This window comes from Solanum tuberosum, unplaced genomic scaffold (genome assembly GCF_000226075.1).
Source record: "Solanum tuberosum cultivar DM 1-3 516 R44 unplaced genomic scaffold, SolTub_3.0 scf00034, whole genome shotgun sequence".
NCBI lineage: Eukaryota > Viridiplantae > Streptophyta > Magnoliopsida > Solanales > Solanaceae > Solanum > Solanum tuberosum.
Window position 1 is genome coordinate 200711 of NW_006238962.1, and position 14418 is coordinate 215128.

The 14418-nt window shown below is 34.0% G+C and overlaps 3 protein-coding genes across 3 annotated transcripts in view; 2 read left to right on the top strand and 1 right to left on the bottom strand.

Moving 5' to 3' along the window:
* LOC102594836 (LETM1 and EF-hand domain-containing protein 1, mitochondrial-like) overlaps positions 1–7155 on the bottom strand; it is a 15400-nt gene extending 8245 nt beyond the window's left edge. The window contains exons 1-7 of the mRNA XM_015306558.1: positions 6972–7155; positions 4737–5334; positions 4321–4633; positions 3478–3624; positions 3254–3342; positions 3054–3146; positions 1742–1868 (exon numbers count right to left, since the gene is read on the bottom strand). Coding sequence (XP_015162044.1) covers positions 1742–1868; positions 3054–3146; positions 3254–3342; positions 3478–3624; positions 4321–4633; positions 4737–5320 — 1353 coding nt within the window. The 5' untranslated portion in view covers positions 5321–5334; positions 6972–7155. The remainder of the gene's footprint in view (positions 1–1741; positions 1869–3053; positions 3147–3253; positions 3343–3477; positions 3625–4320; positions 4634–4736; positions 5335–6971) is intronic.
* A 1360-nt stretch (positions 7156–8515) lies between these two features.
* Positions 8516–9976, top strand: LOC102598447 (pelargonidin 3-O-(6-caffeoylglucoside) 5-O-(6-O-malonylglucoside) 4'''-malonyltransferase-like). Its single transcript, XM_006342624.2, has one exon. It carries the CDS (start codon positions 8558–8560, stop codon positions 9917–9919), a length of 1362 nt encoding a protein of 453 aa, XP_006342686.1. The 5' UTR covers positions 8516–8557; the 3' UTR covers positions 9920–9976.
* Positions 9977–11508: 1532 nt separating this feature from the next.
* LOC102598786 (acetyl-CoA-benzylalcohol acetyltransferase-like) lies at positions 11509–13202 on the top strand. Its single transcript, XM_006342625.1, has 2 exons — positions 11509–12175; positions 12856–13202. The coding sequence occupies exons 1-2, from the start codon at positions 11509–11511 to the stop codon at positions 13086–13088; spliced, it is 900 nt and encodes a 299-aa protein (XP_006342687.1). The 3' UTR covers positions 13089–13202.
* The last annotated feature ends 1216 nt before the right edge of the window (positions 13203–14418 follow it).

The window sequence follows — 14418 nt, forward strand, 5'->3', positions numbered from 1 at the left end:
ATCAAGTTGGTATCGCTAATTTGAAGCAGTATCTCTTTCAGCATTTCCAAACTAAAGACCTTGGCAGATTGAAGTATTTTCTTGGTATTGAGGTTGCTCAGTCTAGATCAGGTATTGTTATTTCTCAACGCAAGTATGCTTTAGACATTCTTGAGGAGACAGGAATGATGGGATGTAAACCCATTGACACTCCTATGGATCCGAATGTTAAACTCCTTCCAGGACAGGGGGAGCAACTCAGTAATCCTGAAAGGTATAGACGGTTGGTTGGAAAGTTGAATTACCTCACTGTGACTAGACCGGACATCTCTTTTCCTGTGAGTGTTGTAAGTCAGTTTATGACTTCTCTTTGTGATAGTCATTGGGATACAGTTGTTCGTATAGTCAGCTCCTGGTAAAGGACTACTCTTCGAGGATCAAGGCCATGAGCATATCACAGGATATACAGACGCTGATTGGGCAGGATCACCCTTTGATAGACGTTCTACATCCGGATATTGTGTTTTAGTTGGAGGTAATTTGGTGTCATGGAAGAGTAAGAAACAAAGTGTGGTTGCTCGATCCAGTGCAGAAGCAGAATATCGAGCAATGGCTGTAGCAACTTGTGAGCTAGTTTGGATCAAACAGTTGCTTGGAGAACTGAAGTTTGGAGAAACCGGTCATATGGAACTTGTGTGTGATAATCAAGCAGCCCTTCATATCGCATCAAATCCAGTGTTTCATGAGAGGACTAAGCACATTGAGATTGATTGTCACTTTGTAAGAGAAAAGATACTCTCAGGAGATATTGTTACCAAATTTGTGAAGTCAAATGATCAACTTGCAGATATCTTCACCAAGTCTCTTACCGGTCCTCGTATTAATTACATTTGTAACAAGCTAGGTACATATAATTTATATGCACCAGCTTGAGGGGGAGTGTTAGAATAGAATAGGGAAACACAATCCTACACAAACTAGGAATAGTTTATAGTCTCCTATTTGGTAAGGAATTGTATTATATAGTGTCTATAAATAGGGTTCTCTATGTAATTATTAAAACAACAATTCAATAATATATTCCTTCCTTATATTTCTCACAATATCCATTTGAGCAGAAGGATCATAGCCATTCTAATGACGTGTTTCACATTCAAGTTTAGATGACAGACGGTTCCTCCATCACTATAAACCAGTTAACTTTAGAACAGTAAAGATGATAGTCCCTTCGTCCCCATTTATTTGGCATTCTTTTCCTTTTTATCTGTCCCTAAAATTGAGATGTTTTCATAATTAGAAATTAAACTTGATCTTTACCTTCCAATTTTGCGCTGAATAAATGCCGCTGATTGAAATGTTCAATGAGAATGGGCATGACTTGACACGGCCCACTGCATAAAAATACTAGTATGGTACTAAGAATACTTCTAATAGTTTGTAAAAATGTAGCACTTGTTTCACAAGACTTCCTTTCTTTCTTGATCTCTGTGCCTACTCAACGCAGACAAATTGAGAAGAGTACTTTTCAGTGCTAATGAAAACTTTCAACAAGAAAATCTCTAAAAAAAGATGAAGTCAACATTGAATATCTTAGCAAAGATCGTCTGAGAAACAGATATTGCAAGTGCAATCCATCATCTAATAATTTAGCTGAAAAAGTTGCTGCAATTCAGTGAAAACTGTTGACAGGATATCCACATAATATCGAACTGAACAAAATATTTTTGCATTGATGTTTATTACAGAAAAATTGACGAAGAACCTGTTGGCGCATTTCTTCCCCGGAAAATAAACCAAGCATGCCTCGCTCTCTACAATCTTCACGAAGTTCTGCCTCTGAAAGGGATTCCACACCTTCAGCTTGAATCAATTTGTCATCAACTTTAATCCTATGAAAATGATAGGAGTTTCAGTATCAAGTATATTTTACTAGATTCAACTGAACAAAGATGAAACTAGTTACTTTGAAAGTAGCTAGTATATGTCGTATGACATGTTAATGAACATGTAGACATGTTCCTTCTAATTATGAAAAACAACACCTAGATACTTGAGAAATCAGTTGGCTGTTACGTCTCCAAGAACTGCATTACTCACCTTTTATCCCAGGCTATATAACACTAACAAAGACAGACTGGTAGAGTTGCAATATTTGAACTACTCATTGATGTTGCTTCTTGTTATAAGAGTAAAGACAGCTTTTTCCATCAACAATTAAACAAGTGAAAAATTGTTTCCATCAGCAAACAACTGGTCGATCACATTTTTGTTTCCCAATAAAGTGAAAATATTTGCAATTACTTTCTTTCAGAGCTGCAGATTTAATATTGTTTGAGTTATGTAGCTTGCACAAGCACAACTAAACAAACTGTAACGTCTTCCCAGCAAATGTTCAAGAAGTCAAGAGAAACTGAATGTACATCCATATGAAGGACCATTTTCTTATTTCTGTTGACAAAGTAAACAGGCTGACATAACAAGTTCCTCTTTCTGATACAGTTCTTCTAGACAATGCTTCAAACACCTTAATCAGAGTCCAAAACACCACACCAGAAGAATTTTATGTAATTGACTCACTACTGAACGATGTTAGGGGAAACCTCTTTTCTTGTACCTCCACAAGCGTCAAGAACAAGACAAAGAATGGCCTACTTTCAAAGGAACTGAATATACATCCACATGAAAGACATTTTTCTTATTTCTGACAACAAATTAAACAGATTGATATTATCAAGTTCCTCTTTCTGATGCAATTTTCCTAGATACTGCTTCAAACACCTTATTCAGAGTCCAAGCACCACCACCAAAAGGGTTTCATACTATACTGGAGATTCAGGAAGTGAATCACTACTGAACAGAGTTGGGGAAAATTTCTTTTTTTTAGAATGATAATGTTAGGGAAAACTTCTTTTCCTCTACGACTACAAGCATCAAAAACAAGTCAAAGTATGGCCTACTTTCACAAACTGTGACTGACTAAAAAGTAAACTTACATTCAGAAATCAGAACATCCAGAACAGTCTCTAACATGCATTTTCTTTAAACAATATCCTACATAGAAAGATGTGGCGCACCTTTGCAATCTCTTCCGAAGCATAAAACGCAAATAAGCATCTGTTCCATAAGGACTGATCCCCATATACTTGCACATATTTACTAATCGAGACCTGAGAAATAGATAAGATACAATTCCTTCCATATTCAGAGATAAGCTCGCATATCAAGTTGACTAGATGCAACCATAGAGAATAAAAGACTTAGTTATAAACCCAACCTGCTTATATTATCTAGGGTAAGTTCATCATTGAACAGCTTGGCAAAGCCTAAAATTTCCTCATTTGTGACTCCTGCACCTCTTCTAACCTACATGAAGTTATAAGGCCTGTATTTAGACAAACAGAATGCTATTGATCTTGGTTGGCATTTCTTGTTTCCATATTTTTAGTCTCTGGAGGCATGTAGGGGACAGGTAATGGTTGTATATCAAGAGTGAGTCACCTTGCTCAGAAACTCATCAAGATCTTCAGCTGTTTTCTTTAATTCTCCACTCCGAGAGTTTTGGACTTCTTTAGCCATCTCCTTTACAGTGTCTTGAAGAAATTTTGCATACTCTATCCTCGCAATCAACCTCCTCTTTAATGCTTCCTATAAGTGAACCATTCCAAGAAAGTAAGTTGATGATATTTGGAGGATAAACTCTTTTGCTTAAGTAAACGCAGAAGTAATAATCTGAGATTGCTAATGACACTGCAATTTGTTAGAATGTGCACAGAAGCATTTCACCGGACATGGCATGCCTGCAACTTACAGAGGACATGACCCTAGATAGGAACCTTTGGAGGTCATGGATTAGGATAGAAGTTTAGTAAGAAGTTGTGTGTTGTATAGTTGTTTCCTTATCAGTATTGTTTGTATTACTCTCCTACTACATTGTCCTTCGATTTTAGTTTCTCCTTGGCTTCGGTTATCATATTATTTGTTGTTGCAACTGTTATCTTCTCCATTTGTTTTCAGTATGAATTCTTCAGTACTTTATTTGATTTACAAGCTTGACTTTTGGATATACTTTACTTGAGTTGAGGGTCTATCGGAAACAGCCTCTCTACCTTCCCAAGGTAGGGGTAAGGTTGCGTACACACCACCCTTCCCAGATCCCACTTGTAGAATTATACTGGGTATGTTGTTGTTGTTGTTGTATATGACGAAACCTAGATTGAGAAATCAAGGCCTAGAACTACAAATCAGCAAAAATCTACGACATCACACAAGTTAAAAATATTACAGACTACTTAGACTATAACCAAAAAAAATTACTTTACACTCAGAAAGAAAGGATTTGACCTGTTCTTTCATTTTGTCTTGAAAAGTAGATGGCAGCATGTTTGGAAATAGCTTCAAGAACACAGGTAGTAAGAATTCCATGAACGGGACAATGATGAAAACAGCAAACGGAACAAGCCTGAACATATCAGCTGTAGTCCGTGTCAGCTGTTGCCTCTCTCTTCTAGAAAGACTCTTTCCACTAGCTAGCTTTATCAGCAGTCTTGAACTGATCCTCATGTCAGCCCATAGGAGCTTAAAACCTAGCCAGTAATGTTGCAGAGTAGATGTAAACTCATGTTTCCAGTGAGCAAGTTTTTTGGCCCAATCTTCCCTGAATAAATACCCAAAAAGATAAGGAAAGCATGCAACTCAGCACTATCAGAGGCACTTCTTGTTTAGCCAAAAATGAATCAATAGGTTCTAACAATCCTAACCTACTCATTGAGGCCACCATTCTCAAAGAGGGGCCAATCCCCAAAAGTGTTGCCCATACTCTCTGTATAACAGATTTAGCAACTTTCTGAGATTCTTGCAGGCGTTTCGCTTTTGCTTTGGCCTTTGCAGTACTTAATCCTACGACAGCTTGATCACATTCCTCTGGAGAAGCTTCACTTTTCTTTTTGGCAATCAACTCTTCTTCATCATCACTTCCCAAATTAGGTTGTTTTGCTGTTGCAGTAGAAGCACAACGTACAGAGTACGGCCACAAACTCATGCCAGTCGAAGGAACAACATCAACTCTTCTATTTAGATAGCCAAATACTGTAGTACTATAACGTTTTGTCCGGAAGAATCCTAAACCCGAAAATCCATCATTTATTGGAGAAACTTCGTCATGATCCTTTCTTTTATCTGAACCTTGACATATACAATTCATAGTTGAGCTGAAACCGCAGGGGTCAAAATAGTGAGCAGATTGCCCATTCCCCCAACTCTGAAGATTTTGAATAGACCGAGCAGAGACATTCAAATAGTCAGAAAGGAGCCTCCTCCTCCGTTGAATCGCCCTAGAAGCCATTAATTTCCTCTTCACTAACAAACAAAAATCATCATGTTCAGCAAGTGGCACAACGTTACTCGAATTAGATAAAACACCAACAGTGAAACTGCAAATCATACGCGATTAATTGCATATTATAGGACAATGATCTCTTCTTCCATTTCTTCTAAATATATAGACATAACATAGAACGCCAGCAATTAACTGCAAATATGCTCTAGAGATAGATATACACACACTTATTGATCCTTCTAGACCTTCTAGAAGGTTCCACAGCATGCCTCCAAGGTTGTGCCATTGTGGCCAAGCAATCGATAAAACTGGAATGTAAGACTAGTATTCTTTCCACCAATACTCAGTATCCGTGTTGATGGAAGGAGCAGTCAGCTGGTCGATTAGTCGAGATGCATGCAAATTGGCACAAACACCACCAGTACACACATATTAATTGATATTATAATACAAAGTTTTCTCCTTTCATTTCATCTTAATATATGTAATACAAATTCGCTCTAACACTTGGAGAAAAAAGAAAAAAAATACCAATCTGCAAGTAGAGCTAAAATTAAATTACACAGGTCACAAGCATAAAACTGCAAATATAGTCAATTAATCTCCACTTTCATTTCTTCTCAACATATACTCTACAAATCTGTGCTTAGAAATTATATTTTAAAAAAGAACAAGTAAAGCTAAAATTAAACAACATAGATCACCAGCACTAAAAAAAACTGCAAACATACTCCATTGATCGCCGCCTATTACACAATAAATTTTTTCTTCTTCACACCACAAATTCAGCTAAAATTTCAGAAAAATACACTTACAAATCACAAAAAGCGAAAACATTGATTTCACACAAAATCGACACTTCAAAATGAAACGATAATTTGCGAGATTAAAACTGATGAATTTTCCACAGCTAACAACATTAAAAGCGATGATGAAAAAAGCTTCAACACTTAAAAGTTTCTCCTCGTTTGATGCGCAGAGAAAATAGTTTTGCAGAGAAATTCGCAGAGAAACATGCAAATTTGTGCGTAGAAATTAAAATAACAGGTAAAAAAGCTAAAATTAAACAACACAGAACACCAGCACTAAAAAAAACTGCAAACATACTCCATTGATCGCCGCCTATTACACAATAAATTTTTTCTTCTTCACACCACAAATTCAGCTAAAATTTCAGAAAAATACACTTACAAATCACAAAAAGCGAAAACATTGATTTCACACAAAATCGACACTTCAAAATGAAACGATAATTTGCGAGATTAAAACTGATGAATTTTCCACAGCTAACAACATTAAAAGCGATGATGAAAAAAACTTCAAAACTTAAAAGTTTCTCCTCGATAGTTTTGCAGAGAAATTCGCAGAGAAACATGCAAATTTGTGCTTAGAAATTAAAATAAACGGTAAAAAAGCTAAAACTAAACAACACAGAACACCAGCACTAATAGAAACTGCAAACACACTCAATTGATCGCCTATTACGCGATAAATCAACATCACTAATTCAGCTAAAATTTACGATAAAAACACTTGCAAATCAAAAAAAAATACGAAAAAATTTGTTTTCACATAAAATTGAGACTGCAATTGAAACGATGATTCGCGATATTGTAAAAACTTTCAAATTGATGATGAAAATAGCTTCGATACTTACAAATTTCTCCTTGTTTGATGCGCAGAGAGAATGATTTTGCTGAGAAATTCAGAGTTTTAACGTGTGTACATGTACGAAGCAATGAGAATGCTTAAGGATTTCAAGTTTCAAGTGTATTTAGAAAGAGAAAAATGGTGGAGAAAAAATAGGCTAAGTTAGGGTCACAATTTATATACATGAGCTCTCAGGAGGACAGAGAAGCAGATGAAGATTTTAGGGAAATTGGGGTTTAAGTAATCAGGTGTAGTGCATGTGCAAATTATTCAGTGTACAACACATTGTGGATCGTTGATTAGTTTTTTTTTCTTTTTCATTTTAGTGTAATAATTATATATTTTTGTGTAATCGACTTGAGGGATGTTGGATGTGTGTAGATTTTCCCTTTGCGGGATTTAAAAATTTGTTTTCGATAGACCTTCCTTCTTATAACGACGCATTATCAAAAGGAGCTAGAAAGAATAGCTAAAAATAACGAAAAGTGGTAAGATGGGCATGGACAATGAAGCAACACGTAACAGATAAAAAAGATGAAGTCAAAGATTTTAAGGCTACAGTTTAATTATAAATTTTGAATTAAATTCTAAATAATTATTTTAAAATGCATGTTCAATTCGAACTTATACTTTAAAATCTATAGTCAAATAGGAGCTAAACATGTACTAAATAATAATAATATTACTATTATACAATTTTGATTTCTCTTGTTGGATGCTTAATTTTTTGCTTATGCCTCTCTTGCCTTTGCTTAATTTATTTTACAACAGTAAAATAGGTGAATAAATCTCTATTCTTGTCATTTTTTTATGTTCTTTTGATTCATCATTTTGTAAATAATAAAAATGTCTAGAGATTTTGCCAAAACACTTGCAAGTATGCATGATATCGTATTGTAAATTCTACATGTAACTCTTAAAATAATATTGAAAAATAACGTAATCGTACTAATATCAAAAGAAATCCCAAATTGAAATGATTTCGAAAAATTTAATTTTTATAAATATAAAATGAAATAATAATTGATAAGATATCATTTTTAGAATATAATCGACCAAATCGAAACATTTATATTTACCCATTTGTCTTAACTTTCTTTCTTAAAATAAATCTTCTGGTTAATACATGAAGTAATCCTACTATCTTCAAAAGAAAGAAAACTACTAATTACTATGACATTCCATATAAATAAAATGATAATAAGGAAATAAAATTATTTGCACGCCAAAAATATAAATGGAATACAACTTTAAATGATAAACTTACTTTTATTTTGTTTACTAGCTAATATACAGTCAAACATTTTTATAACGGTTTGCTAATAACAACATTTTATTAGTCAAAAGATATTCAAATACAAACAAGGTTTGATTATTTGTCCAATTCTCAATATTTAAAGGACCATAATTTTACAATATCATAAATACCAAATCTTACCCTATTTATGGTCTGATTTTTTTCATTCTTCAAATTCCAAGCATATCATAGAATTTTCCCTATATAATAAAGATTATTGTATAGCATAAGCTTCATAGAAAAAATCATTTTGGGCTTCTTTCACTTTTTTTGTTTTTGTTTTCCATTTATCAAAAATGGAATTGAACTTGGAATTCATTTCCACAAAACTCATAAAACCATCCATACCAACACCACAACACCTTAAGAATTACAAGTTATCATTCTTCGATCAGCTCGCGGAGAGGGAACATATGCCATTACTACTTTTCTATCCACATGGTAACAACGATGACAAGTTTGATGAGAAACTCGAAAAATCCCTATCCAGGATTTTGTCTCATGTTTATCCTGCAGCAGGAAGGTTGTCAAGGGATCGATGTTCAATCGATTGCCTTGACCAAGGTGTCAAGTTTACAAAAGCCAAAGTGAATTGTCAATTCAACGATTTCATCAATCAAGTCCAAAATGACCTTAATCTCGCCCTGTTTTTCTTCCCTCGGGATATCCAGGATTTGAAGGACGCGGATTTTGACAGTACTCCACCTATGGTTGTACAAGTGACAAAATTCGAATGTGGTGGTATTGCTATCTCAATTAGTGCATCGCACCCTGTAATGGATGGATTCAGTAATTTCAAATTCGTTTACGAGTGGGCTAAAGTGTGTAAATTTGGGATTCCAGCTGATCAGATTGATTTCATGAGTTTTGATTTTGGTGAGATTCTTCCAGCAAGAGATTTATCGCGTATTTTCCCAAATCGTGTTCATCCAGTAGAATTAGAAGCAAAATTTATAGCTAAGAGATTTTTTATTAATGAACAGACGATATCGTCTCTCAGAGACAAGTTTACAGGGGCGATAGATTCAGGGGAACTATGCTTTAAGCCTTCAAGAGTTGAAATTATTACAGCAATTTTATGGAGGGCTTTAATTCGTGTTTCAGAAGCAAAACACGGATATTTGAGACGTTCATTAGTGTTTTTTCCAGTGAATTTACGTGGAAAAATCTCATTACCTCTAAAAGAAAACGCGTTTGGGAATTATGTAATGGATGCTCCAATACAATTTGTACCCGAGAAGAACAAAATGGAGCTTCATGATTTTGTAACGTTGATTAGGAATTCGGTGCAAAAAGCTATTGATGCTTGTGCTATAGGTTCAGCTGATGACATAATCGCGACTGTGGCTAAGTCATACAAGGAAATTTTCGCGTCAAAAGAATGGGGAACTGACAATGATGAAGTTGACAAATGTATAATTTCGAGTTTGTGTAAGTTTCCGATGAAGGATGCTGATTTTGGTCGAGGAAAACCGAGTTTGATGCATTTTGGATTGAGAAATTTTCATAGTTGTTGGATGTATGATGCAGAATGTGGAAGTATTTGTGTGCAAGTGGACTTGAAGGATAGTTATTTGAGTTTATTTGAATGTGAAAGTGATATCAAGGCTTTTACCAATGGAAATCAAGAGCGAATTCAACTGCAGCCATTACTGTAACCAGAAGAGCGTGAAACTCATTCTCAAGCACTTGCCATGTTTTTTTTTCTTATGAATTTTATAGTAATTCTATGAGTTATATTTACTTATCAATGTTGTTTCTTTGGACCATGATGTTAAGGCATTTGCTAAGTTTTTAGAGTTTTCTATGTTGTTTTTTTGGTCATCTCTAGTTTGAAATTAACCAAGTGTTCCTTACTCCAATATTACTTGTTAAAATATTACTTATAAGATTAGCTCAACCTTGTCTAATTATGAAAAAAAGAATAATGTGAGAGATATTCATGTGTTGGGATTAATAGCCAGATATTTTAATAGATATTTTATTTGCTTATAAAAATTGCTTTAGGGCACATATTTGAATAGATATTTTATTTGTTTTGAAATCTTCGTATATGTATTTCAAGCATAGTGAAAATCATCTACATTCTTTAATATTGCTTTAAAATTAATGTCCTTCATTCTTCAATAATTTGACATTTTTATCCCCTTATCTCAAACAAGTCAAAATTAGGGCTGTGCAAAAATCGAACCGGCCAATAAATCAAATTGAAAAATGTTATTGGCTTATTGATTTTTATTTTTTTAAAATCTACCCCTCTCCTTCGAGCTTCCACCTTTTTTCTCCCTTAGTGACTCAAAGTGAGGAGTGTTTATCATTCAAGCAACTGTCTTTTGTCTAGTTTATTGTTATTGAGTTATTGGATTAACGGGTTTTTAATGATTTTATAGATAAAAAAATGTTATCGGATTATCAGTTCGATTTTGATTTTATTTTATTTTAGTTTTGAATTATTGAGTAAACCGATAACCCGGTAAGAATGTAGTCATTTCCTCATTTACCTCTACATAAATATAGTAAATATTTATTTCAGTATATATATATATATATTTTAATGGTTACTACCTTTAATTTGCCCTTTAGCCTTCAATTCACATTATTGTCCTACTTGTTTTATTTGTATTGCACTTGCACAGTTCTTTTCATTTTCATGGTAGTTAATACTCTTTCTATTTTAATTATGAACATTATGTAAAGTTACAGTATTATCCTGTCGAGCCAAATTATTTGAGAAGCCATATATTTATTTTATGAGCATTTTTATGTTGGTTAAACTGAATCGTTAAAAGATCAAAAATCGATAAACCGAAAACCATATTTTTTTTCTATATAAAGGGGAAGAGATAAGTGCCACAAAATATCTTAGCTTCTTCACTTGGTTGCTTAATCTCTCTTTTGCTATTTCACCACATCTATATACTCATGGCATTTCAAAAAGAAAACATGGAAGTTGAAATCATATCCACAAAATTCATAAAACCATCTTCACCAACTCCAAATCATCTCCAAAATTACAAGTTAGGTTTCTTTGATCAAACAACTGATGAGACACATTTACCTCTTGTTTTTTTTTATCCTCCTACCAACAACATTAATTTTTCAGCTCATGAAGAACAACTTGAGCAATCCTTATCTAGGATTTTAACTCATGTTTACCCTATTTCTGGCAGATTTACCGAGGATAACTCGATATCCTGCCAGGACCAAGGGGTTAAATTTATAAAAGCAAAAGTGAATAGTAAACTCAATGAATTTCTTGAGAAAGCACGGCTTGGCTCTATCCATGAGCCACGCGCACATTGCAATGGATGGTTACTCAACTTTTACTGTTATCAACGAGTGGTCCAAAGTGTGTAGACTTGAGATTCCTGTAGAGAAGATTGATTTCATGAGCTTTAATTTGGTTGATGTTTTCCCATCGAGAGATTTATCGAAGCTTCTCTTGCCTCGTGTTCCTCTAGAAGATCGTGTGGAGTCTAAATTAGTAGCCAAAAGGCTATACATCAACGAAGATTCCATTTCAAGGCTAAGAAAAGAAGTCGGTGGAGACTTATGCACCTTTAAGCCGTCAAGAGTTGAAATGATAATGGCCCTCCTATGGAGGGTTTTAATTCGTGCTTCAGAAAAGAAGCACGGATATCTAAGACGTTCTCTAATGAACATCCCAATAAACTTGCGCACTAGGTTAATTTCTTTACCTCAAGTAGAAAAATCTTTTGGGAATCTTGGAGTTGACGCCCCTTTAAAATTCATACCTGGGGAAAACAAGATGGAGTTGCACAAATTCGTGACATTAAGTCATGACACTGTGAAGGAAACTATTATTACTTGTGACAAGACTTCACCAGAGGAAATAGTGTCCGCGGTGTCAAGTCTATATAATGAAAGTTTTCTAGCACAAGATTGGGGAGGAAGTGACAGGGCCGGCTCTTGCCTATATTAATTTTAGGCATTGGCCTTACGGCCCCCAATTTTTGGGGGCCTCAAATTTTTATAAATAAAAATTATGTATCTTAACCCTATTCAAATAGAAGAAATTAAGGAAATATTGTTTTGGATTCTTACATTTTCTTCGTTAACACTCACATTATTTATCCTTTGTAACTCTTTTTGCACTCTATTTCTTCAAATCTTTGATAGTTAGAGTAATACACTCTCAAAAATATGAATCAATAGTCGAAAAGTGTTGAACAAAGTGCATTACAAATTCTTTTTTTAAAATTTATTTGTTAATTTTCATATTAAAGTAGGTATACCAAGTTATCTAACTTTTTGAATCAAATGCTATGATTACTAACTCTTTATACTTTAAAGTTTATTAACTTATTACTTATAAAATTGTGTTAATAATTCATATAATAATTGTCTCAACAAAAAGATGTTTTTCAATGTGAATTGAATAAAATCTTAACTTAAAACTAATAATTAAAAAAAAAAGTGTTTGAAAAATCATTTATATAAAAGATATTAAGTAGTAATTTATATCTAGAAAATTAGCAAAATAAATAGATATAGATAAAAGTTATATAGATTTTTAGGCCTCTAATAAAAATTTCGCTTTAGGCCACATATTATGTTGAGCCGCCCCTGGGAAGTGATGAAGTTGATAGGTACACAAGTTCAAGTTTATGTAAATTTCCTATACAAGAAGCTGATTTTGGTTGGGGAAAGCCATGTTTGATGCATTTTGGGTCAAGACATGATCAAGTTTGCTGGTTGTATGATGCAGAATGTGGCAATGGGATTTGTGTGCAAGTGGATTTGAAGGAAGACTATATGCATCTATTTGAATGTGACAATGATATCAAGGATTTCTTTCAGTTTTAGAGTTTAGGTCTCTAAGGTTTGGCAATTTTTATTTACTTTTTTGTTATTGTTGTTGTTGTCATTTTGGATTTGGTAATATAATAAAGTTGCATTTGTTATCTTGTTACAACTTAATTTGTTGGAGGGAGGGTATTAGTACTTTTACCCGATAATTAAATTAATGCACGTTTTAATGTATAGGCTTGTCTATATATTTTCAATCATAACATCACTCGACTTTAAGCTAAGATCTCAAAGGGTTTTTTCAGTCTTGTAATGGGGTGACTTATCCTTTTCGAAGCATTGTTGTTTCCAACTTCACTTTTTCTCAAGTTCTTTCTTTCTTTTGACCAAGAGACTCAACCTCAAGTAATTCCCAACATTCATTTCTTATTCAACTCATCGGGAACCCTTTTTATTTCATTATACCACAAAGATGATCAAGGCATTACTTTGCAAAACACTCCTTTTCATTTCCTTTTCTTTTCTCCAATTTTTTTATCTTTGAACGGGTTCCATCTTTTTGCCACAAGAACCAAGGGTGAGTCTTATGCTTCTTTTTCACTTGGAATACATTCTCCTTCTTTATCATACCCCTAACTTAGGCTTTGGCCTAAGTTATATTTTTTTTTGGTAAAATGGAGATAATATATTAATAGAAACTAATATGTATTATTACAAGGGAGTGGAATGGCAACTAGACTGCTAGAGCTATTTTCGGGGAGGCTTTATCATTATTACAATTTACAGGATCGATTAGAGCCCTTTTCAACCGAACAAAAGGAGTTCCTACTTTATCTGCTTCCACCTTACTAAGTACAAACAAAGGTGGAACTGTCCATTGCACAAAAGAGTTTGCTTGTTGCATCTCAGATCCTTCTTAAGCTAATGTGTCTGCTATTTAATTTTCTTTCCAAACTATTCAAACAAACCAATGGTTCAAAATGATTTATAGGTGAGAAGGAAGTAACATTTTTGGGTCAAGAGGTTTTAACAAGGTTGTCAACAAAAGGATTAGGTTTAATTGGTGCACAAGATAGTCATAGGGTGTGTTTGGTTTCCAATTTTCTCATGTTTGGTTGGGTTAAATGTTTTGGAAAATGTTTTTCAAATCAACTTATTTTCCTCAAATTTAAGGAAAATGGCTTCCCTTCAAAACTTAAGGAAAACATTTTCCAAAACTCTCTTTCAACTTCAAATTACAATTACTTTTTTGTTGAAAAAATCAATTTATTTTGTCCCTACCCTCAAACCAGTCCCCCACCCCCCAAAAAAAAAATTAAGTTTGTTTTTAAAAAATATATTCAACTTCAAAATTTTATTTTTTCACTCCAACCCTCGACCCACCCCC

Bases quoted from the DNA above. Each gene is read 5' to 3' on its own strand.
- LOC102598447 (XM_006342624.2), top strand. From the start codon at position 8,558: ATGGAATTGAACTTGGAATTCATTTCCACAAAACTCATAAAACCATCC.
- LOC102598786 (XM_006342625.1), top strand. From the start codon at position 11,509: ATGAATTTCTTGAGAAAGCACGGCTTGGCTCTATCCATGAGCCACGCG. The intron at 12,176-12,855 runs GTGACAGGGCCG...CGCCCCTGGGAA, and splicing joins AGCACAAGATTGGGGAGGAA to GTGATGAAGTTGATAGGTAC.